This window comes from Lipotes vexillifer, unplaced genomic scaffold (assembly GCF_000442215.2).
Source record: "Lipotes vexillifer unplaced genomic scaffold, Lipotes_vexillifer_v1.1 scaffold570, whole genome shotgun sequence".
Classification (NCBI taxonomy): domain Eukaryota; kingdom Metazoa; phylum Chordata; class Mammalia; order Artiodactyla; family Lipotidae; genus Lipotes; species Lipotes vexillifer.
The window spans coordinates 2,452,016-2,476,699 of NW_006777801.1; the positions used below are offsets into that span (position 1 = coordinate 2,452,016).

Below are 24,684 nucleotides of genomic sequence, written 5' to 3' on the forward strand. Positions count from 1 at the left end.
CCCTCTGGGTCTCCAGAAAGTAAGCCCCCGTGGCCTTTAAAGCCAAACATTCTGGGGGTTCATCTTCTTGGTGTAGGACACCCGGACCTGGGGAGCTTGATGTGGGGCTCAGGCCCCTTACTCCTTGAGAAAAGCCTCTGCAGTTGTAATCATCTTCCTGTTCATGAGTCACCTACCTGGGCATATGGGTTTTGACTATACCATGTCTCCGCCCTTTCTACCTGTCTCGTTGCTGTTCCTTCTTTAGTTGCAGAAGTTCTTTTCTGCTTGTCTTCTGGTCTTTCTCATCAACAGTTACTCTGTAAATAGTTGTAAATTTGTGTGCCCAGGAGAGGAGGTGAGCTCAGGGTCTTCCTACTCTGCCATCCTGGCCCCTCCTCAGAGACCTTCTCAATTCACTTATATAAAAGATACGTGAGAGCATATGATATTGCAAACCTTGTTGCAAGACATGTAGAAGATGTCTTTTTCTATGATGCAAAAACAAAAAAATATTTGTCCTCAAAAGGTTTGCAATCTCTGGAGGTGAAAAATATCAAGTAACCCTAGTAAAAAGGAGTTATGTGTTCTAATGTCATCAGACTGGTTTCATAGCACTTCTTTCTTCCTTTATTATAGTACTTCTCACATTGCTTTGAAATTTGTCCACTTGTCTGTCTTCTCTAGTAAAGTATGAACTGAAGGCAAGAACCGTATCTTATTCTTCTTTGTAGCCTACAGACCTAGATTAATGGGTAACCTAGAGGAGGAGCAATAACTATTTGTGTAAAATGAAAAAAACTGACGAATAAATGAATAAAATGGCTATGCAATTTAGAGGGCAAGGATCATGTCTGGCTGGAGTGATTGCATAGGGTGAAGTCATTTAAATTGGATCTTAAAGGATTTAAAGGTGAGAGTCTGAGAAAGGGAATGGGAGCTGAAGGAGGTAGAAAACAGGCAAAAGAAATATAGAGTTGAAAGAGAGATCAGAAGTCTAGTTTTAATATAACCTCCCATTAAATGTGGGCATTTCATGTGTCATGATGCTAATAAGTGGTTAAGTATCTCATAAAGCATTCTATTCTGCTTCTTAGATAGTCTAGTTTGATTTGGACAATCTGCCCTAGAACTAGTTTTGATTCTTCTATAAATGAATTCATTTCAAAGTATTGAAGATTATGTAAAATCATTTGGCTTTTTAGGAAGTTAACTTATTTCTCTGACAGGTACTTTTTCCAGTATTTGCTGCTTATGTAATTTAACAAAATTAAATACTCATGTTTTGGTATGGATCGCAATACCTTGTAACCTACACCTAAGATTTTTTCTAAAAAATTGTGGTAAAGTACAAATAACATAAAATTTACCATCTCAAGAATTTTTAAGGGTATAGTTTAGTGGCTTCAAGCACATTCATATTGTTGTGCTACTATCACCACCATCCACTGGACTCTTTTCATACCGGAGATTTATAAAACTTAAAAATATAAAATATTATTGCATGCAAAAAAGTCAGATACATTTTTAATCGAGCTATGTACATTTTAAACATGTGACAAAATTCAGACTGGAACTTAAAACCAATTTATTAATTAAACTGTGGTGCTTGGTATTTAACGGTGATTGCACGAACCATGGGCTTTATAAGTCAAAGTCTAAGATCAATATAAAAACCTTGCACATTTTTCTCTTAAAATGAGAGATAATTCAAAGTACTAAAAGTTCAATTTTATAAACCCAGAAAAGATAAGATTTCTGATAGTATAAAAAACTAGACACTCTCCTTTCACTGGATAAATCCTGTGGGAAGTCAAACAGGTGGTAAAGGATCAAACTTTAGCCTATTGCATGCCATCACAGTAGCACTTATTTCTTACCTGTGGGAGCCACCCTTGCCAGAACAAATGGTTTCAGTTCATTTGGTGGTTCTACTTAACAGGGCAAAGTAAGAAGCAGTGGTATTTCCCAATCTCCTGCTAGGACTCCATTAATTGAAAAGCACTGCAAGGTAGAATTAGAACCCAGGGTTTTAGGATCTAAGCCCAGTTTTACTTCTAAGAAAAATATTTCTCTAAAATTATAATCCCGATACAATGGCTTCTTCAGTTCAGACTCTTCATCAGAACATTTATTTTTCTCAAACAGTGCCCTCTGCACTTGATTTTGTTTTGAAGCTATTTCGGGAGCAGGTACTGAAGTTTGGGAAACAGTTTCAATGCGTTCTGTGTTGTCACTTCTATAACTTCCTCCACTGACATCCCTTTCACCTGGGCAATATATTCTGCTGAAATGGAAATGTTTTGGGGCTCATTCCGTACCTGAGACAGACAAAGCAGACATTAATCAAACATGACACTCAAGGGAAGCAATCCTTGAAGACTGTAGATAAAAGAGATGAAAATGAGTTGGTAAAAACAACTGATGAGCTCTTTTTTTTTTTTTTAATGGGGGTGAGGCGAAGCTGAGGAAAAGCCCTGAACTTCAGCTTGAAAGCTAAGGCTACAACATTAACTGTAAGTCTATCCTGCTCCTGAAAAGAGCCTTGGGGTATTACCAGTTGAGGTCCCAGCACCTAGCATATGAAGCAATCTGCACAAAGTGGACACTTGGTGACCTGCCTGACTGATGAATTAACTGTCCTTTGGTTTGTTCCTCAAGTGAGTGCTTGCAAAGGTTAAGCTCTGTAGCTTGGCCATTTCAACTCACAGGCTACATTACAGTTTGACTCAGTAATGCCAGGGTGTCTGGAAGACTACATAGATTATGTAGTCATATTACACTGATTCTAAGATGCATTTCTCCCCTATTTTAACATCTCTGAAATTGATATATATTTTAATGACATTCAGTGGCATGTGAAAGTATAATTGTAGTGTTTTTTTCCTTAATGGTCACAAAACAGTGGTACATCTACAATCAGTGGCATTTAGATTTGATGAAATATATTATTAAGTTATCGACTCAGGATGATAATGTTCAGAGGAATAAGATAACAAGGTTAAAAAATAACCTTGATGGGCTTCCCTGGTGGCGCAGTGGTTGAGAGTCCGCCTGCCGATGCAGGGGACACGGGTTCGTGCCCCGGTCCGGGAGGATCCCACATGCTGCGGAGCGGCTGGGCCCGTGAGCCATGGCCACTGAGCCTGCGCGTCCGGAGCCTGTGCTCCGCAACGGGAGAGGCCACAGCAGTGAGAGGCCCATGTACCACAAAAAAAAAAAAAAAGCAAGTTACAAAATGATGTGTTGAGGCTAATCCTATTTTTATGAAAAAAATATGTGTACATATATGGACATAAAGAAGTGTGGAAGGACATAAGAACTTTCATTTATTTAGTGCTTGTTGTAGGCAAGGTTTTGTTCTAAGGTTTTCATGGAATTTCTCATTTAATCCTCAAAATAACTGTGAGATAGGTACTATTATTATTAGCATCCCTTTTTTACAGATAAGAAGGGATCCTAAACAGCGAGTAAGTAGCCCAGTTGAGGTTTAAACCTGTGCAAGCTGACATCAGAGTTTATGCTCTTAACCACTATACTATAGTGGTAACCTTTCAGTGGTAGATGGTTCTATTTTCTTATGATTTTCTGTGTTTTCTATTTTTCTAGAACAAACTCATTTTACTTAACAAAAAGCATATTCAGTTTTATTTATTTTTTTATTTTTATTTTTTTAATTAATTTATTTATTTTTGGCTGTGTTGGGTGTTTGTTGCTGCTTGCGGGCTTTCTCTAGTTATGGTGAGTGGGAGCTACTCTTCGTTGCGGTGTGCGGGCTTCTCATTGCAGTGGCTTCTCTTGCTGCAGAGCACGAGCTCTAGGCATGTGGGCTTCAGCAGTTGTGGCGCACAGGCTTAGTTGCTCTGCAGGATGTGGGATCTTCCCGGACCAGGGCTCGAACCCGCGTCCCCTGCATTGGCAGGCGGATTCTTAACCACTGCGCCACCAGGGAAGCCCAGTTTTATTTTTATTTATTTATTTTTTTAATTTATTTTTTATTTTATTTTATTTTTATTTTTTGGCTGCGCTGTGTGGCATGCAGGATCTTAGTTCCCTGACCAGGGATTGAACCTGTGCCCCCTGCAGTGGAAGTGCAGATTTCTAATCACTGGACTGCCAGGGAATTCCTCAGTTTTAAAATTCATTTATTCAATAAATGTTTTTGAGTACCTACTATGTGCAAGGCACTATGCCAGAAACCCACAATTTTTATCAAATCATCTAAATACAAACATAAAACTGAATTATAAGAGCATTTGAAATTCATTTCTGTTTAGGGTAAAAAAGCTAGGTCATTTTCATCCTATTTCACACTAACCAGGAAGGCAATTTTGTACCATTCTGTCCTACACTCAAACAAGAAAATAAATGTGGTTATAATCCTCTATTTTCTCATTCCTCTTCTATATTCTTTTCTTTTTTTTTTTTTTGTGGTACGTGGGCCTCTCACTGTTGTGGCCTCTCCCATTGCGGAGCACAGGCTCCGGACGCGCAGGCCCAGCGGCCATGGCTCACGGACCCAGCCACTCCGTGACATGTGGGATCTTCCCGGACTGGGGCACAAACCCATATCCCCTGCATCGGCAGGCAGACTCTCAACCACCGCGCCACCAGGGAAGCCCTAGGCACTTTCACATACATTACTTCATTTAATCTCCACTGTAATACTTCCAAGTATTTTACTATTATTTTACCCACATTTTATAAATGTATAAACAGTTTCAGAGAGATTAAGGAACTTGCCCAAAGTTATACAGCTAGTGGGGATCAGAGACAGGATTTGAATCCAGCTCTTTCTGACTCTAGATACTAAGCTTTTTACTATACTGGTGTGGATTTCAATATTACATAAATTAGGACATGACCCATATCAAATAATATTCTTTGTAGCACAACAGCCATATTTACAAAAGACTTGAAATTAAGTCAATATAACCTTTCAACCTAGCATTAAAGTAGGATCCCATTATATTTACACTGGAATGAGAAACACAGCTAAACTGAAAATAGTTCAAATAAAAGACACAATCTAAATAATGTAGAAATTAAAAAATCATTTACCTTTTTTTCTGGCCCTAGTGCAGGTGAATCTGTTTCCAAGCAAATCGAAGTTAAAGGCAACTGTTTAACAAGTTTCTGCTTCTTAGAGAAAAGAGAAAGCTAGTAAGTTTAAAACATGAGAAGGATTAAATAAGTAGCATTAAACCCACATGTCAATGCATATTACTCTGCAAGAATCTAAAATTCATACTTTAATATTCAATTAATAAATGTTCACTATGTTCTCATCATTCTACATTAATGGTTAGATTTAAGAAGAAACATTCTTTGCCAAAAATTATCCGAAGCCTCTAGGAACCCAAAGAGTAGTAACCAAGAGCAAAAAATGAGGTAACATCCAGCAAGAATCCAAATATCTGATATCATATGCCTACTGAAAGATCCAAGGAAGAGTGACTTCCCTGGTGGCATAGTGGTTAAGAATCCACTTGCCAATGCAGGGGACACGGGTTCGAGCCCTGGTCCAGGAAGATCCCACATGCCATGGAGCAACTAAGCCCATGAGCCACAACTACTGAGCCCACCTGCCACAACTACTGAAGCTCATGTACCTAGAGCCCGTGCTCTGCAACAAGAGAAGCCACCTAATGAGAAGTCTATGCCCCACAATGAAGAGTTGCCCCTGCTCCCCTCAACTAGAGAAAGCCCGCGTGCAGCAACGAAGACCCAACACCCAAAGATAAATAAATAAATAAATAAAATAAATAAGAAATTTCTCCACAAATGATAAAAGTAATCATGGACTATCAATTAACATGACCTAATTGACATTTCTAGAACTTTCCACCTGAAACCATATATAAGGCCCAGTGTCCCTGTATTTTGAAGTAAATTGCTTTCGCTTCAAGTCTCCCAGGCCTCCCCTGGGTCTCAAAAGGCTGGTTCAAGAATTAGTGATTAGGAAATGTGAAGATGTAGGAGCAATGAATAGGTGTTGGATTGGAAAACTGGTAACAACTTAGACTATGAATTCGCCACATAGCAGAGTCACCAAATTCCCAGTTCCCTGAAAGTTATAGAGGCCTGACACACACTCCTAAGCTGTTCTTACAGGAAGCAGACCCCAACCAGATGGAAACTGCTGACCTCAAGCATGTAGACCCCAGACCAGCTGAAACCAGAAGATTGATGATGCTCAAAACTTCACCTTGATGCCAATCAATTCAAGAACTGAGCACAAGCTGCTCACATACCCTGCAGCCTCCTCCCTCACACTGCCTTTAAAATCCCTTTTCTGAAAGCTATCAGAAGTTCAGGTCTTTTGAGTATGAGCTGCCCAATTTTTTGTTAGTGGAAGTTTATTTTTTTTGTGAGTGGAAGTTTATTTTGATGATATCCAATTTATCTATTTTTTCTTTGGTTGCTTGTGCCTTTGGTGTCATAGCTAAGAAACCACTGCCTGATCCAAGGTCACAAAGATTTAGATCTGTTTTCTTCTAAGAGTTTTATAATTTTAGCTCTTATACTTAGGCTTTGATCCACTTTTGAGTTACTCTTTATATGAGGTAGGGACCTAAGATTAATTTTTGCAATGAAACCAGAATAGTGTCACAAGTATATAATAAAAGTTCATATTTTAAAGTATATTTCACAAAGTATAAAATGAGGTTTAATCAAAGAATTTACCTGTCCACTTCTTATGATAGAAGGAGGAATTGAGAAGAAGTACCCAGCTTTTACTCCTTCCATGGCTACAGATGGCCGACCATCAAATGCATGCAGCAACACTTTGTCAGCACCTCTCAAAAATTAAAGATAAATCACAGTTTATTCCCTTAATGAGAGGTTTTCCCACTAATCAAATTGAACAACACAGATTTTAAGTAAATGTCGGTCACTATAAGGTTCTATGATTTCTAAAGAGTAGATAAACATATAGTGTTCAACCAGTAGAATAAAAATATAGTAAATTCTTAATATTCAGAATAAAATTAATAAATATAATTGAGCAATTATTTAAACTTCCTATACCATCAAACCTTCTCCAAAAGTTTCTGAACTGTCAAATTATTGTCCCTAATAGGTTTTTAAGCAAATTGTCCTTAAGAAGGATGCTAGTGAAAGAATAAATGAGGAAATAAATGATTCACAAATTCAACACTCAGAGTTAGTTTCACAAAAACCACCTCCAGTTCTTAAAGGATGGCTGCTCAGCCTGCACAAAAATCATGTTCTCGGTGAATCCAGGGGGATTCAGTACTCATCACTGAGAAATACAGTGCTTTCTAGTTGTAGGCAATTATGTTTACTTCACTATTTGATACTGTTGGTAGGTGTGACATTTAGTGGGTTACTACTGTGAATTATGAAATCAAACTGGTGGGTCACAACTGGCCAGTGTGTGCTAATATATTTGTGTGCATAAACACATGCACACACACCTATCTATACACACATACATATAGATGTACTGCTTCTCGAACTTTTGTCAGTTTTCTGTATGTGTATATACTGAGTTTCGAAATAAAGTCAGTGCCCCAGGGAAACCGGCTCGGTTCTTTGTGGCTGTCTGGAGGGGTGGGATAGGGAGGGCGGGAGGGAGGGAGACAAAGAGGGAAGAGATATGGGAACATATATATATGTATAACTGACTCACTCTGTTATAAAGCAGAAACTAACACACCATTGTAAAGCAATTATACCCCAAGAAAGATGTTAAAAAAAAAAAAAAAAGAAATAAAGTCAGTGCCCCAGGGAACCCGGCTCGGTTCTTTGTGGCTGTCTGGAGGGGGGGGATAGGGAGGGCGGGAGGGAGGGAGACAAAGAGGGAAGAGATATGGGAACATATATATATGTATAACTGACTCACTCTGTTATAAAGCAGAAACTAACACACCATTGTAAAGCAATTATACCCCAATAAAGATGTTAAAAAAAAAAAAAAAAGAAATAAAGTCAGTGCCCAAAACAGTATGTATGTGTATATATCGAGTTTCAAAATAAAGTATATTTTTACTGTGGACAGCACTTTAAAAATTTGAAAAGTAATCCTATGAGAAGTATTTTTTCTTTAGAAACAACTGGGGAAGATGACAGTGCATTTTATATAAGATGGCCACAATCTGTACTATACCATTTTCTAAAGCAGCAGCCATAAAACATGTAAAACAGTAACTCAATGTGATCACCCTTCTTTGCTTTGTTTTTTCCTCTCTCACATATGCTGACTAAAATGTTGGAGCTGCTAATTTTCAAATTAAGGCATTAAAATTACTTGATCCAATTTTTCATTTGCTTTATCCTGGCCTGATAAACATCATAATCACACTGAAAACCTTGTAAATAGTAGGCTGACTTGCAAAACCATCTTAGTTCATTTCCATCTCTACCCTTGACCCATTCCCTTCCCTTTAAGAAATCAAGTAAAGCATGGCTTGTTCTATTGAGAATATGGAATGGAATTGTCAAACTTAAACATTAGGCACATTTTTCTCAGGAACCTAAATACCTTGCTCATTTAAGAGGCTGATGGTGGGTCTTCCAGCTGAACGTGAGTGAACATTTCTGGTAAACAACAAAAAAATTCCTTTTGAGTACTTAATATGAAATTATTATTTTTGTTATATTAAAGCAATTCAGAGAAAAAGAAAAGTAGGGCTCAATTTCAGGAGAATCATTACTTAATTTGCTCTGTAACTATTAATATAGAAAGATGATAATTAACCTACAAAGGCAAATTTAGTCTTTTGGCTAATTGGACCTGTCTGATTAGGACTTGTCTTTGCTCTTCCTTCTGTTCATCAGTGCCAGCAATTCTGGGGGAGAAATCTAGTCCAACCTATAACGGAAAAATAAAACAGAATTACATGTTTATGGTTTAATGAATCCCCAAAGACATATTATGGTGCAGTACAGTCCAAGAGAAATATAATGGGAGCCACACACATAAGCCACATACACAACCTTACAGTTTCCAGTAGCTACATTAAAAACACTAACAAGAAACAGGTGAAATTAATTTTAATAATATATTTAATCCACTATATCTAAGACATTATCAATATTATCATATAGTCATATTATTATGCCAACACATAATCAATAAAAAAAATTATTGAGTTATTTTACATTCTATTTTTGAGGTCCTGAGACTTTGAAATCCTCAGTGCATTTTATCCTGATAGCACATCTCAATTTGGGCCAGTCACATTTCAAGCGCTCAACAGCTGTATGTGGTAACCACACTGGACAGTGAAGATTATAAATGACTGCTTCCCTTGATTCTATTCTGGCATGCATCGTGATAACCTAGATTCTGAATGTAAGTGCTATTCTTATCTTTTATCTTTAATTATAAGTGGAATTACCAAGTGATAAGATGTTTCACAGCTGTAAATTATTTAATAAAAAATGTTGTTTAATTATAAACTCTAACCTATTTAAAGTATGCTTGTATATACTATTTTAACTAACCAGAGAGATAACCCTATGTAAGCAAAAGGAAAAAAAAGAGGAAAGTATATTGAAATGGTAATAGTTTTCTTTCATTAACATAAGCCCATGGGGAGACTTCTATTGTTTTATCCCTAAGCACTTTTGATTACTGAGGAAGTACTGATAAATTATTATTCAGCTGAACAGGGTGAACATAATTATCCAAGTCTGTTATAATCACCAATACTGAATTAAGGACTGTTTTCATCTATCACATGAAAGTCTGGATTAGAAATCATTTGATCAGCTAGTGGGTATTTACCTCTCCAATTGCCAACAATCGATCCTTATAATTCTCGATAACGGGCAAAGCTACATCCAAATCCTGGGATGAAAAAAAAGTAAATTTATTAAAATAGAAGAAGGGAATTTTATAGGTTTTGTATAAACACCCATTATATGCCAGGCACTATGCTATACTGGGTCCTTTACATAGTCAATACCTTCTAACCAGTTGAGGAACTAAGAATGTAATCCTTCTACTTCTGTCTGGAAATTTGAGTACAAACATCCCACATCCATTTATGTTACAAGAACATGACTTCCTTTTTTAAAAAGTATTTATTTATTTATTATTTGGCTGCGCCAGGTCATAGTTGCGGCACACAGGATCTTTGCTGCTGTGTGTGGGATCTTCACTGGGGCATGCAGGATCTTTTAGTTGTGGCATGCAGAATCTTTAGTTGCGGCAGGAGAACTCTTAGTTGTGGCACGTGGGATCTAGTTCCTTGACCAGGGATTGAACCCGGGCCTCCTGCATTGGGAGTGCAGAGTCTTAGCCACTGGACCACTAGGGAAGTCCCAAGAACATGACTTCTTACGAAGATTCCCACTTAAACCCTTCCTTCTGTTTAGGAGGCATTTCTTGGCATTAAGGAGGAGTGAACTGGATTTCCTGGAATAGCTGAGCAAGAGAGAAGAAAGCCACCAAGCAGTCACCTTTGTGAGTTTTTGGGAGTTCACTGCTATGTTCTCCTTAGGGTACTGATGGCTTGTGAATTTTTAATAGTGATAATCCCATACATCCTTTGCACTATTTTCACTAATTTCTTTTGTCTTTATAGTCCTGTGTAGCCTATTTTTGTCCTAAAGGTTCAACAATATACATACTAAATATCACAAATACGTTGTTTGCCAACTATTGAAGTAACCGTCTACTGTTAGTTTCCATGATATTACTATTTCCTCTTAAAGAGAATTCCCCCTGTGAGGGATCCCTTTAAGACAAGGGAAAGACAAATACATGGAAAATTTGCTTCTAGATATTTTAAACTACTTTGAAGATTTTAGTCTCAGAATATGTAAATTCAAGGTACTTCTAGTGAGGATAATCAGAACAAGGGAGAATTAAGAAAAGGGAGGTAGGGCTTCCCTGGTGGCGCAGTGGTTGAGAGTCCTCCTGCCGATGCAGGGGACACGGGTTTGTGCCCCGGTCTGGGAGGATCCCACATGCCGCGGAGTGGCTGGGCCCGTGAGCCATGCCTGCTGAGCCTGCGCGTCCGGAGCCTGTGCTCCGCAGGGGGAGAGGCCACAACAGTGAGAGGCCCACGTATTGCAAAAAAAAAAAAAAAGGGAGGTAAACCATATGGTAGAGAAAGAGGAGATTTTATAATTATACCTCAAGAGAGAGAAAAGATGATGAGGAAGGGTAAATCAAGGCCTCAGACATTCCAGTAGACTCAATGAAGAAGAATTAATATTGTCATGTGGAGCTAAGAGCATATAACCCTAAATACCAGAGAGGATGTCTGGCAATAGCTGAGTAGGTCAAAGTGTTAGGCAAAGATTTTCCATATCAAACATCCAAACTACAGTGTGTCTGTGGGACCTCAAAGGGACTGGAGAAGTTGGAGAGGTTACTCAGGAAATGTTTGACACTTAGAAAGTCTTCAGTCAGAAAGAAATTACACATTGGGATGAAGACCAGATACAGGGAAAATATGCTTCTTGGAATATGTATTATCTATAAAAAGAAGCAAAATACATTTACAATGAGACTGTTCCCATTCCTCAAGAAATACTTTGGAAGTTTCTGGCAAGTCAGGTGTAGTAAATAGAAATTAATATAATTCATATCACAGATTCAATATGTATAAATGTATGTGTGGTCTTTATCATTTTAATAGATGTAAAAATATTTATAAGGACATTCATAGGTCTAAAACTGACTTCAGTTCTATTCCCACTTCCTCCATAAAGTCTCAAGTTCTTTAACAGCTAATGGTTCTATTGTGGGGTTTTAAAATATCCTATACCTCTATACCCTATGACTGGGAATACTACAACTAAATAATTATTCACGATTTACAAATGAAGAAATTGAGACTTGGCAAAGTTAAGTGCCACAGATCACAGAAGCCAGTAGGCCAAGTCTCTCTGACTTCAAAGCCCATGCTGTTTCCACTATGCTATTGAAAGAAGAAAGGAGAGAGAAGGAAAGGATGGAAGAAAGAAGGGCAAAGGGGAAGGAGGAGAGCTTTATTCTGAATGATTTAAAATAATTAGAATTTATTTTTTTATTAAAGAAAATGTTTAGTCTTCCGAACCTTTAGAACAGGGGTCAGGAGTGTAATCGAAATGAGTGAAGTGGGTTAAGTAGGGACAGGAGCCAACTGGACAGCACATGCCCTGCCTGGAGGGGGCAGTAGCTTGTAGACAGTGAATTATGATTCCCCAGGGTATCACAGGGGCTTAAATTCTGCCTGGTAATAATATTTATTGAATATGCTGTAAGATTTGTGTGATGCTAGGCAATTTTCATTTTATAAACCAAGGTAATTTAATGAATACTTACATATTGTACATACCTACCTTTGTACCACATGGTAGGAGCTGGTAATCTAACCACGATGGGAAAACTAAACTACTGTGAGGAGTACAAGCACATTAGGAACAAAACTGCTTAACTCTGGTCTTTTCCAGCGGGCTATCTTGAGATTTGCTGAGTTCCTGTCTGCTTTGAGAATCTAGATTTACCTGTATATTGTTGGTATTTTATTTAGTTTTGTAAGTTAAATAGTCCTACCAGTTCTACATTCATGCCAAAAACATGCCAAATCCACTCACTTCTCTTCATCTCCATTGCTACCACTCTGGTCCAATCCACCATCGTTTTGCACATGGACTATTGCAACAGTCTTTTAACTATTCTCCCTTCTTCCTTTTTTGCCCTCTTCAAAACTGATTCTTCACACCATTGCCAAGGGTATCTTTTCAGAACAGAAATCACATCTTGTCACTCCTTACTTTAAATCCCCCACTGATGTAAACTACAATCCAACAAGGCCCTGTATGAGGTGATTGGGGATCCCTGCCCAATCCCTCTGACCTCACTATTCCTTCCTTTTCCATCTAGTCACATCAGTCCTCTTTCTATTTCTTGACCACATCAAACTTGTAACTACCTTAGGACCTTTGTGCTTCATTGTTTCCTTTGCCTTCAACACTCTGACCCCTCTCTTTGCATGGCCAACTGCATTCAGGTTGCAGTTCAAACATCACCTCCTCAGAGAGGCCTTCCCTGACTACACAATCTAAAAACCAGCATCCACAATCCCCATCACATAATCTTGTTTCATTGCCTTTAAAGCACTTAGTTCACGTATCTAATTGTTGACTGTCTTCCCCAATCCAGAATCTGGCTTCTGTGAGAGGGATTTTACTCTATAGTGCTTAGAACAGTGTTTGAAATATAGTACATGCTCACTAAACACTTGTTGACTGACTACTGAAATGAAGGACTATTAGTATAAATCTCTACATAAATGAAAGAAATACTGTCCTGCTATCATTCCCAACATTTTGGGAATTGCAACTCTCTGGCAATTTAGCTAATTTTATCATATCAACAACTCAGGAAATCTACAGGATAAGTATTTATTTTTACCTGAAGTGAATTAAAAGTAATTTTGTTTCAAAATAAGTAGAACTACCTCGGGCACCCCAATGTAGGAATACAGATTTATTATTATAAAAAATGATAGTCTTCATATCTTAATTTATTCATAGATAACAAAAAATCTTTACTTCTTCAACATGGGGCTTTCAATCTCATTATGTAATAAAGCACTCAGGAAACTGTGCATCTCCCTGATGCTGAGTCAGGAGAAAAGTCTGAAACATAAGACATATTGACTACTGTGAGTCAGTGAGATCTTGTGGGTAGGAATTTTTTTAGAGAGGGTATAAAAGTAATGCAGTTTAACAGATCAAGAGCACTCCTATAGGGATAGTTCAATGTTCAAAGAAGACACTATGTACTTGAACTCATCTGTTCCCTTATAGTACCGCAACTATGAATTTGTATCTTTCTTTTTCTGGATATTTTATCACTTTTATTGCCAAAGCAATATGACAACATGATAAAAAATATGAAAATAAGGTGCTTATAACTCTACCAGACCAACACAACGAGTATAATTTCTGTACTTTTCTCTCTAGTCTTTTCCTTATACAATATATTTTTACATGGATGTCACAGTAAATAAACCATTTGCTATCCTGCTTGTCTCCCTACACTATACTGTAAACATTTTCCATGTTGCTACATAAACCTTATAGTCCACACTTTCTATAGTTATATTTAACATTGTAACATTATATTTAACACTGTATAACTAGTTATTTATCTCCTAACCTCTAGGCTCTTTCCACTTTTTCTCTATTTCAAGTAACTGCTGTAACAAACATCTTTGTGAAAGAAGATAGAATTTCTTTCTTTTGGATTATTGCCTTATAATATTAATTTGAAAGAAGAGGAGTACTGAGTCAAAAGATGTTATGATTTTTTATGGTTCTTGTTTTATAAGACTGTTACCTTTAACGTGACACTTCTTTGGTCTTTTGGTGAAACTCCCTGAACTGGGTGAACACCCAAGCATGGCAGGACAAATCCATTATACCTAAAAATGGAGAACGAATTAAGAAAGCAGAATATTAGACTAGGAGACAAAGTTACTCTGAAGAACAAGTAGGAAAGAATTTTTTTAGGGCTATGTTAATGTGATTGTTTTTCTTCTCATTCTCTTTAAAAATTGATGATCTTTGATATTATAAACATGAAATCATAACTGCATCCTCATTAGCAACTCTTTCTAAATCTTAATGAGAAGTAACACCTTTCTGAAAGCTGCATAATCTTTTCAAATTCTCCTGAATGTTCAGCAACCACCACAAGAGCCGTAACATTGGCCTGCAACAAAAATGAAGAGAATAGTGAGAGTCTCAAACAATATACATCCAATATAATTAAATAAAAATTTAAAGTTTTCTGTGCTTTTAGTTATCCTTGCTCACTCACACTCCATCAATATAATCATAATAGCTATCACTGAGTAGTTACTATGCTTCAGGTATTATGTTCGGTGAATATAAATATTACCCCCCATTTAATCTACATACTCCTATGACATAGGCATTGCTGTAATCCACTGTATGGATCAAGAGACAGAGTTTTGGATGGAGTCAAAAAACTTGCCCAACATCACTAGCCCTGTGTAACTCCAAACCCCACACTCCTAATTAAGCTGCCACAGTGAAAGATGGCTGTATGTAAAAATGGCAACCATTTTTATCATTTTTGGGGAAGACCACAAAATGCTAGCTTCATAACACTTCCAAAGATTAATAATTTTTTTCCCACACAAATCAAATTGTTTCAGAAAACTTTTATAATTTCTCCAAGATCTCCAGAATAACGTTAATTCAAGAACTGAAAGATGGACCAATTTGTTCCATATTGCTGGTAAGCATGGTGGCTGTGGGAATGTGTTTTGGATTCAGACTATTTTGTCTACATCACTTACTAGTGGTGTGTCTTTGGACAAGTTAATCTCTAGGCCTTAGTTTCCTCATCTATAAAATGGGTAATGGTTGGCTATAAAATAGCTTCCTCAGAAGCTTGCTGTGAAACATTAAATGAGATAATGCACAGGATGGGCTTAGCTCAGTGCCTGGCACATAGTAAACAATAAATGCTGTTTATTATTAACTTATTATTATTGAAGTAACAACAACATAGTATAACTAAATTTCAAGCTGTTTTAGGTCAAAATTAGGAGGAAAATAAAAACAACCAAAAAAAGGGCAATTGCAGGTATTGGCTTACTTTCTTGGCTTTCTCCAACACATCATCCAGATCCTAAAATAAACATAAGTAATCACAATCATTTTAGATGGATAAGTAAGTGTCCTTTGGCTGTGTATATCAATGTAGCTGAGGCACCATAAAGAATGACAATGATGGCAAGGAACAAGGTGGTGGAATGTGAAGAGCCTATGCTGACCCTACCTCCCATTTATTCTCTCAGTAAAATGTGGCTTCTGTTCCCACACTACTAAAACAGAAACTGTTATTGTCAAATATAAAGGACACTTCTCTGTCCTCCTACTCTACCCCTCAGCAGCATTAGGAACTCCTCACTTGTCCACTCCTTCCTTTTTGAAATATTTTCCACTCTTGGCTTCTGCAAATACTCCTCTCTAGCTGGCTGCTACTTTTCAGTCTCCTTGACTGGCTCTCTCTTCTCTATCTGATTTCAGAACCCTATACTTCTCTCTCTGACTCACCTTAAGTACTCTTATTACTATGCTCATTATGCTAATGAGTCCCCAGTTTTTATCTCCAGCCTATAACTCTCTCCTGAACCCAAGATTCACATTTTATTTATTTATTTATTTATTTTTTAGTGGTAAGCGGGCATCTCACTGTTGCGGCCTCTCCCATTGCGGAGCACAGGCTCCGGACGCGCAGGCTCAGCGGCCATGGCTCACGGGCCTAGCTGCTCCGCGGCATGTGGGATCTTCCCGGACTGGGGCACGAACCCATGTCCCCTGCATCGGCAGGCGTACTCTCTCAACCACTGCGCCACCAGGTTACATTTTTAAATAACCATATGACATCTCCACTTGGATGGATATTAGGTTTCAACATGTACGGAACATAACTATTTTCTCAACAAACCTATTCTTTCTGCCTGCCCTCTCCAACCTCAGTTTTCCCTCATCTCAGCACCACCACCTGTCTACAGCATCCTCAAGTTCTCCCTTTCCCTCTCTTTCCACATCCAATTCCTCTCAGCATGTACTACAGATTCTATCTCTAAAGTATACCTTGAATCCATCTGCTTCTCTCAAACTCCCCTGCAACCACTATCTTTAGTCTAAATACTGCAAAAGCTTCCAAGCTGGTCTTCAAGCTTCCATTCTTGTTCTCTTCTGTCCATTAGCCACACATCAGCAAAATGGTTTTTAAATGGATTATCAGATCTTGACTCTCTCCTTCAAAAGCAAAGCCCTTTACTGGATCCCCATTGTGCTTCTAATGAAATGCGAACTCCTGACTCACTAAACCTCAGCAAACCTCTTCGGTCTTGTTTTACGCGTCTCTCTTTTTAGCTCATCAGGCTCCACCCAGCCTTTCCGGTAGCTTGAACGTCCAAATTCTGTCTTGTCTGGAGGCCTGCAACCCGCCTGCTTTCCTCACCACCATGCACTCACCGCTTTGTCTTTCCAGCACCAATTTAAGCTTCACCTCTTGAGAGGTTTTTCCCCTAAGATGGACCCCGCTCTTCTTTATTATTAGCCTCTAGTTTCCAATGTAGCGGGTAAAACACTTTGAAATTACGTGTGTGCCCGCGCGCTGGTTTTTGTTTGCTTCGCTCCCCTGTAGAACTGGAGCACGCGGCGTGCTGGAGTGAGCCCGAGTTTCGCGTACGGCGTCCTGGGGAAAGTGGATTCTCTGCCCGGAGCTGAGAGGCTGGTAGGATAGCCGGGCCAAGGCGGGGTAGGGGGAAGGACTCCAGTAGCCAGTAACAGCAAATAAAAGCTAAGTGGAGATAGAGGATATGGATATTCGGGATGAAAAAGAAAAATCAGTGTGAGTGAGATTAAATAGGGAGTAAGGAGCAAGTCGCACAGGACCACAGACGGGGGCCTGAGAGGATTTGGGGCTCTGCCCTAAGGGAGGAGAACAAGGATAGCCTGAAGGGAAAGAATGGGGCCCTCCCTGCTCCCACGGGCCCGACCTCGCCCTCACATACGCAGTCAAAGTCCGGGGCGGAGAGGTGGCAGTGACAGTCCACCAGCCCTACGCCCACCGCTCCCATCGCCGCAGCCACTGAATCCCTCGACTTGCCAGCGGAGCCTCAGGTGGAACGCTGCTGCTGCAGGCCGAGTTTCCGGCCGGACGTATGCTCCTTCCTCCCGGGGAACCCGCTCTTCCGCTCCCAGAGTTCCCGCCCCCAATTCAAGTTGGAAAAATGGAGGGGGCTCTTACGTCGGTGGCCCTTTCTGCTCCGCGGGACGTGGAGAGAGTGGCCGGGACAGACCATGGGGCCTCGGTTCTTGCCACCTCCCGAAAAGACTTCCGGGTGCGTTGCACCTCGAAGCGGGCTGTGACGGAAATGCTAGAACTGTGCGGCCGCTTCGTGCAAAAGCTGGGGGACGCGCTGCCAGAGGAGATCCGGGAGCCCGTGCTGCGAGATGCGCAGTGGGTACGGGCCCAGTCTTGTCTTATCACCCCCTCTCTCCACACCCCAGGTCTCAGTGGTCAGAAAGAGCGCACGCCAGGCTTCTGCAGAGTTAACGGTGCCCCACGCTTGGTTAGAAGCAGCCCGGGACACGGGAGGGAACGAAGTAGATGCTAGAGGCAGCTGGGTATTGTTAATTACTTAGACTAGTGCTGTCCGACAGAAAAATACAAGGCGAGCCATGTATGTAACTTGAAATTAAAAGTAAGAAAAAATAGGGCTTCCCTGGTGGCGCAGTGGTTGAGAGTCCGCCTGCCGATGCAGGGGACACGGGTTCGTGCCCCGATCCGGGAAGATCCCACATGCCGCGGAGCAACTAAGCCCGTGAGCCGTGGACGCTGGGCCTGCGCGTCCAGAGCTTGTGCTCCACAACGGGAGAGGCCGCAACAGTGAGAGGCCCGCATACCGCAAAAAAAAAAAAAAAAAAAAAAAAAAAAAAAAAAAAAAAAAAATAGGTGAAATTAATTTTAATAACATTTATTTAACCATGTCCAAGATATCGTTTTAACTTGTAATAATTAAAAAATGAACGAGATAGTTAAATGAATGAGATAGTTTACATTCTTTTGTTCATACTAAGCTTTTCAAATCTGTCTTAAACTTAGAGCTCATCTCCTTTCCTACTAGCCACATTTTAAGGCCTCAGCAGCCATAAAGTGGCTAGTTGCTCCCCTATTGGGCGGTGCAGACAGAGACTCTGAGAAATTCTCCAGGAGAGGGTAATCCTGGAAGTCAGTCAGTCAGTCACCAGGCTAGCTTTTGGTCTTTCCTTTTGTTTGTTTTAGAACATCTTGTAAAGAGAGCGACAACTTTTTCCCTTCAGGTCTAAAATAGATAAGGAAGCTGTCTTGCTTATAAACTTCAGTAAGGTCAGACACTGGCCCTTATAATACATTTCCCCTTCCTTTCTTAAATATTTTGCAAAGCCCTGAAGAAGATAGTTTTTTGGGGAAAGACACAACAAATTGAGGGATTTGTGCCTGTCAAAAGGAAGCACACAATCTATTTATATTCAGGAAAAATGTTAAAATGCTTATAATGCAGTACAGTTTTGAGTCTGAATGACCACAGTGCAACCAAAATAAAGGGTAAATGGATGAAGAATGAAGGAACACTCCCTGGGTTGTGATTCTGTATTCCAGTGTTGTGTACAGTGGCTCTTATATCATTCTCTCCTTGCAAGCAAGGGAAGAATAGAGACATACCTGAGGACATTTTTAGTAGTTTCTTGGGAGAAGACTGTTTTGTTGTGTAATGATCTTAGAATTTACCCCTTTCTAGGAAGTGCTAAGCTGCTTAGAACATTTAATTACCTTACAAAAAAAGAAGAACTTGGCTTAACCTATTATACCTTATTTAATGGATGAGAAAGTGGATTAGAAGATAAAAGGTGTGAAGACTTAAACTACCAAAGGAATTAACTTGTGTTTTACTTTAATTAAGAGAACAGATAAAAGGCAGAGGCTTTAATTATGTTGACATCTCTTTATCTAAAACCACATAATATAGTATTATCACATTCTTTTTTGTGATAGTTATTTTAAAATTTATTTTATTGAAGTATAGTTGATTTACAATGTGTTCATTTCTACTGTACAGCAGTGGTTCAGTTATATATGCATTATTTATTTATTTATTTTTTTTGTGGTACGCGGGCCTCTCACTGTTGTGGCCTCTCCCATTGCGGAGCACAGGCTCCGGACGCGCAGGCTCAGCGGCTATGGCTCACGGGCCCAGCCACTCCGCGGCATGTGGGATCTTCCCGGACCGGGGCACAAACCCGTGTCCCCTGCATCGGCAGGTGGACTCTCAAGCAATGCGCCACCAGGGAAGCCCTGCATTATTTTTTAAAAAAATTTTATTTATTTATTTTTGGCCGTATTGGGTCTTTGTTGCTGCACGCGGGCTTTCTCTAGTTGTGGCGAGCGGGGGCTGCTCTTTGTTGCAGTGTGCAGGCTTTTCATTGCGGTGGCTTCTCTTGTTGCAGAGCACGGGCTCTAGGTGAGCAGGCTTCAGTAGTTGCGGCACGCGGACTCTAGAGTGCAGGCTCAGTAGTTGTGGCACAGGGGCTTAGTTGCTCCGAGGCATGTGGGATCTTCCTGGACCAGGGCTTGAACCCTTGTCCCTTGCATTGGCAGGTGGATTCTTAACCACTGTGCCACCAGGGAAGCCCCTGCTACTTTTTTTAATATTCTCTATCACAAATCTGAAATTGTTATTTTGCCAAAATGTTTGAATTCAGTTTTTAAAGTTACTTTCAGTGACTTGACTATTGTGACTTTATTGCAGACTTTTGAATCAGCTGTGCAAGAGAATGTCAGCATTAATGGGCAAGCGTGGCAGGAAGCTTCAGACAATTACTTTATGGGTATGTGATTTCGCTTTGTCCCTCTGTCATTCATTTCTGAATTATTTTTGTGGCTAGTTTTATTTATTAATTTAATTTAATTTTATTTTATTTTTGGTCGTGGTGTGAGGCTTGCAGGGTCTTAGTTCCCCAACCAGGGATCAAACCTGTGCGGAGTCCTAACCACTGGACCCCCAGGGAATTCCCTCTAGTTTTATTTTGAGTGCTAATTCTTAATCCCCATTTTCAGTGTCACTTCTTTTAAAATTCCTTTAGTGGAAGAGTTCCTTTGCTGGAAAAAAGAGAAAAGTAATCTAGAAGACTATTGAGGTCATAAGCTGAGGCAAACAATGTAGTGGTTACTGTGATCCTTTATATTGATATCTGGCATTCCCAACAAGACTTTCATCTGATTAAACTTCACAAGTACCCTTGTCAATAGCTTATTGGAAAATACTGTAGAGCTATCCCCAGATGAAGAAACAGGTCCAGAGAATCCCTATGCTTAATACTTTATAAATCAAGTTGTATTTTTACAAGGAAAAAATGTAGTAGAAAAAGAATGATCAGTGTGGGAAGAGAGGCAGAACTCTCCAGCAATGTCCAGGGGAAGGGCTGCCCCATAAGAGGACTGGAGTGTCTTGTTGGTCCCCATGCTGATATTATGGAGATTTGGCCAGCATAGATTGATATCACTGCTAGCTGTTCAGCTTAACCACTTATACCCTTGAGCTTATTCCAAGCCCATCAAGTAATTCTCTGTGGCTATAATTTTTCTCCTCAACATTAAGATAATTCTTTGCCCAGAAGACTTCACTGTTTAATCCTCGGCATTATTATAGTTATCTCTTCAAAGTCACCAAAGTTCACTTTCCGGTTTATATATTAAAATGGAAAAAATAACATCAGATTTTCCAAATATTATCAGAGTGATTGCCAATTAGTGGGGGAGGGACAGTGTATCAGAATCACCTCGGAGTATTTTCAAGCTACACAGCTTCTACTGTGTGTTCATCTGACTCTTGTTCTTTGAAGTCACTTTGGAATCGCTTTATTGTTTGGTCCAGACTGCCTTCAGCAATATGATTCATCAGTTTATAGATTACCATGTATTTTCTGACAGGTTGGCAGCCTGGGTGGATGGCTCTGAAGTGTGGATATTCTCTATCCGTTTTCCCCCTTATAACTCTAAGGGGAAATAGTTGAGAATACTACATTTTTACCTTCTTTCATGGGCACTTGATAAATGCCAGACACTATGCCAAATTCCAGGAAATAGATGAAAAGATATGGTTCTTACCATTTAGGAACTCATCATTAAGGAAAGGAAATAGACAAAGAATCACTATTACTCTTCAGGAAGTAGGAGAAGACGTAACAGAGTAGGTTGTTGTTAAAGGAAATGCATTTAATAAGTAAGCGTGTGCTAGACAGAAAGGAGGTAGGAAGGACATTTAAAGCAAAGAGAAAAGCATATGCAAAGGCACAAAGGAGTGATATGTTTGCAAAATGTCAACAGTGAATTGGGAATACTACTGACAGATGTGGCCAGAAAGATAAGTTGGGACCAGATCACAAAAAGCCCTGTAGGATATGCTGAGGAATCTGCACTTTATCCTGTAGGTAATAGGAAGCTGGTGAAGGTTTTTAAAGTAAAATTACAGTAGTCCCTTCTTATCTGAGGGGGATGGGTTCCAGGACGCCCAGTGGATGCCTGAAATCTCAGATACTACCAAACCCTATATCTGCTATTTTAAAAAAAATTTTATTGAAGTATAGTTGATTTATAATGTTGTGTTAATTTTTTCTGTACAGTAAAGTGACTCAGTTATACATATATGTATATTCTTTTTCATATTCTTTTCCATTATGGTTTGTCACAGGATATTGAATATAGTTCCCAGTGCTATACAGTATGACCTTGTTTATCCATCCTATATATATCTATGATAGAATTTAATTTAGAAATCAGGTGCAGCAAGAGATTAACAGCTATAACTAATAATAAAATAGAACAATTATAATAATACACTATAATGAAAGTTATGTGAAGGTGATCTCACTCTCAGAATATCTTATTGTACAAATTTAATGCCTTTTCCATCTTAACTAAGGACGTATCATGCAATGTGGCTGTAACTTGCAGTTTGAGGTACGACAACAAAGCTAGTACAGATTTCTTTTTCCTTCTTCACAATTTCATGGATAGACGATTTATTCTTACTGTCAATCTTAGCAACTTCAGCATACAATTTTTTTCCTTTATTAAGTTGTGAACTTTCACCTTTTCATTTAATGGAAGCACAGCTTCTCTTTGCCATATTTGAATTGCCAGCATCACTACTCTTGTGCTTTGGGTCCATTATTAAGTATCAATAAAATAAGGGTTACTTGAAAACAAGCACCACGATATGGCAGCAATGGCTACCAAGTGACTAATGGGCAGGATACACTGGACAAAGGGATGATTAATGTCCTGGGTGGGACAGAGCCGGATGTTGCGAGATTTCATCATGCCACTCAGAATGGCGCACAATTTAAAACTTATAAATTTTCCATGTAATATTTTCAGACCATGGTTGACCATGGGTAACTGAAACTGCAGAAAGTGAAACCGCAGATAAGGGTGCACTACTATAACAAGAAAAGGCTTGTGTTTTAGAAAGCTAACTGCTGGCTGTGTGGGGGACAGATTGGAGAAGGGAGAAATTCCAGGGAGAACCTCTAAGACCTTAGGACGTTATTGCAGTAATACACCAAAAGGTGGTGAAGACTTACCCTAAGAAAGGAGAGAAGAGGACGGGTTCAAGAGATGTTAGCAGGTAGAATTAATAGGATCTGTGTCTGATCTAATACACAGAATCAGTAAGTAAGCTTCACAAGGGCAGAGGTTTTTTGTCTGTTTTGTTCATTGAGATCATTGTGCAAATGAGTGAATGAATAAAGAATGAATGAATGTGCAAATGAAACCAACTTCCTCCCTGCCCCTCTACCCTCTACCTCTCAAGTTCCTTGAGAGCAGGGATTATATATTTTTTTCTCATCACTATGTTTTCAATACTTGGCACACAGTACATATTTGTTAGATTAATGACAAATTCTTCCCTGCTCAAATTTATACATTTCAGTTTTGTAGCTTTATCGTTAGGTGGCGCTAAGAAACCATTTTCTTCTCTACATGAAGATTTAGCTGGGAGACTTGGTTTTTTTAAACTGATTGTGAAATAGTTACAATATTCCTTTCAGGCTAGTGATTGACCTTTTTAAATAATAAATTAAAATATAGGGAAGACTGCTCATTTAAATGAGTATTCAAAGTAAGAAATGACTATATTTTATAATACTCTCAGAAGAAGTAATTTAATTGGACTTGGTGAATATTTTTTTCCCGAATGCAAGGCCATACATGATATATACCTCATTAATCTTTATGATATATATGTTTATGCTGATGTATGTCAGCAGTGTCTCAAAATGTTCTCAAAATATGTAACATGTTTCAGACTTCTCCCTAATGAAGCTCTACTCAATAAAATAAATAGATCTATTTCTATGATAGACTTTGACATAGCAGAACACAAATGACGTAAGACCAGTTAAGCTGAGGACCTAGCTCTTTAGTATTTTTAGCTACTTAATATTTGCTACTTTTTAAAGTGATTTTCAAAATAAAGTTGATGTATACCCTGCATTCATTTCATCTGGGGTGCTTAATTTCTGGGCCCCGTTCCAGAGAACTCTACTAGGAATCAAAATTTCTGCACTTCTCCTTACCAAAGAGTATGTACTGTATGATTTCATTTATATAAAATTCTAGGAAATGAAAACTAGAATATAGTGACAAAAATTTGATCGGTGATTGCCTGGAGATAGAGAACAGTTTGGGAGGAGCAGGAGGGAGAGATGACAAGGGAGCATTAGGAAACTTAGGGGTGATGGTTGTGTTCATTATCTTGACTGTAGTGGTAGTTTCAAGGGTATACACATATGTCAAAACTTATCAAATCGTATACTTTAAATATGTGCAGCTCACTGTATGACAGATATACCTCAATAAAGCTGTTTTTTAAAAAGTAAAAAAAAATGTCTGCACTTCTGATAAGTTCCCCAGGTGATTATTCATTCTTTCAGAGTTTGAGAATCAGTACATTTGACTCTTGAACAACTCAGGTTTGAACTACAAGAGTCCACTCATATGGGGATTTTTTTCACCAAATACAGTACGACACCATTTGTAGTTGGTTGAATCCACAGATGTGGAAACTCTAAAGTTTTCCACAGAGGGCAAACTATAAAGTTATGCTTGGATTTTTTTTTTTTTTTTTTTTTTTTTTT

General features: G+C 38.9%; 2 protein-coding genes across 5 annotated transcripts in view; one reads left to right on the forward strand and one right to left on the reverse strand.

Annotated features, from left to right (window-relative positions):
• Nucleotides 1–1,567: 1,567 nt before the first annotated feature.
• On the reverse strand, nt 1,568–17,629 carry TATDN3 (TatD DNase domain containing 3). 4 transcript variants are annotated; one of them, XM_007451305.1, is made up of 11 exons: nt 17,514–17,579; nt 15,581–15,613; nt 14,592–14,665; nt 14,291–14,375; nt 9,737–9,799; nt 8,709–8,818; nt 8,489–8,544; nt 6,667–6,779; nt 6,219–6,221; nt 5,041–5,139; nt 2,246–2,266 (listed from the first exon to the last, which is right to left on the reverse strand). In XM_007451305.1, exons 1-11 carry the CDS (start codon nt 17,577–17,579, stop codon nt 2,246–2,248), a joined length of 723 nt encoding a protein of 240 aa, XP_007451367.1. The 4 variants fall into 4 exon arrangements, with proteins under 4 accessions (XP_007451365.1, XP_007451364.1, XP_007451366.1 ...); XM_007451303.1 differs by lacking the exon at nt 6,219–6,221 and having other exon boundaries at nt 1,568–2,300; nt 5,041–5,118; nt 17,514–17,609; XM_007451302.1 differs by lacking the exon at nt 6,219–6,221 and having other exon boundaries at nt 1,816–2,300; nt 5,041–5,121; nt 17,514–17,609.
• Nucleotides 17,630–17,707: 78 nt separating this feature from the next.
• Nucleotides 17,708–24,684, forward strand: part of NSL1 (NSL1 component of MIS12 kinetochore complex) — a 47,601-nt gene continuing 40,624 nt past the window's right edge. The window contains exons 1-2 of the mRNA XM_007451306.1: nt 17,708–17,966; nt 20,292–20,370. Coding sequence (XP_007451368.1) covers nt 17,733–17,966; nt 20,292–20,370 — 313 coding nt within the window. The 5' untranslated portion in view covers nt 17,708–17,732. The remainder of the gene's footprint in view (nt 17,967–20,291; nt 20,371–24,684) is intronic.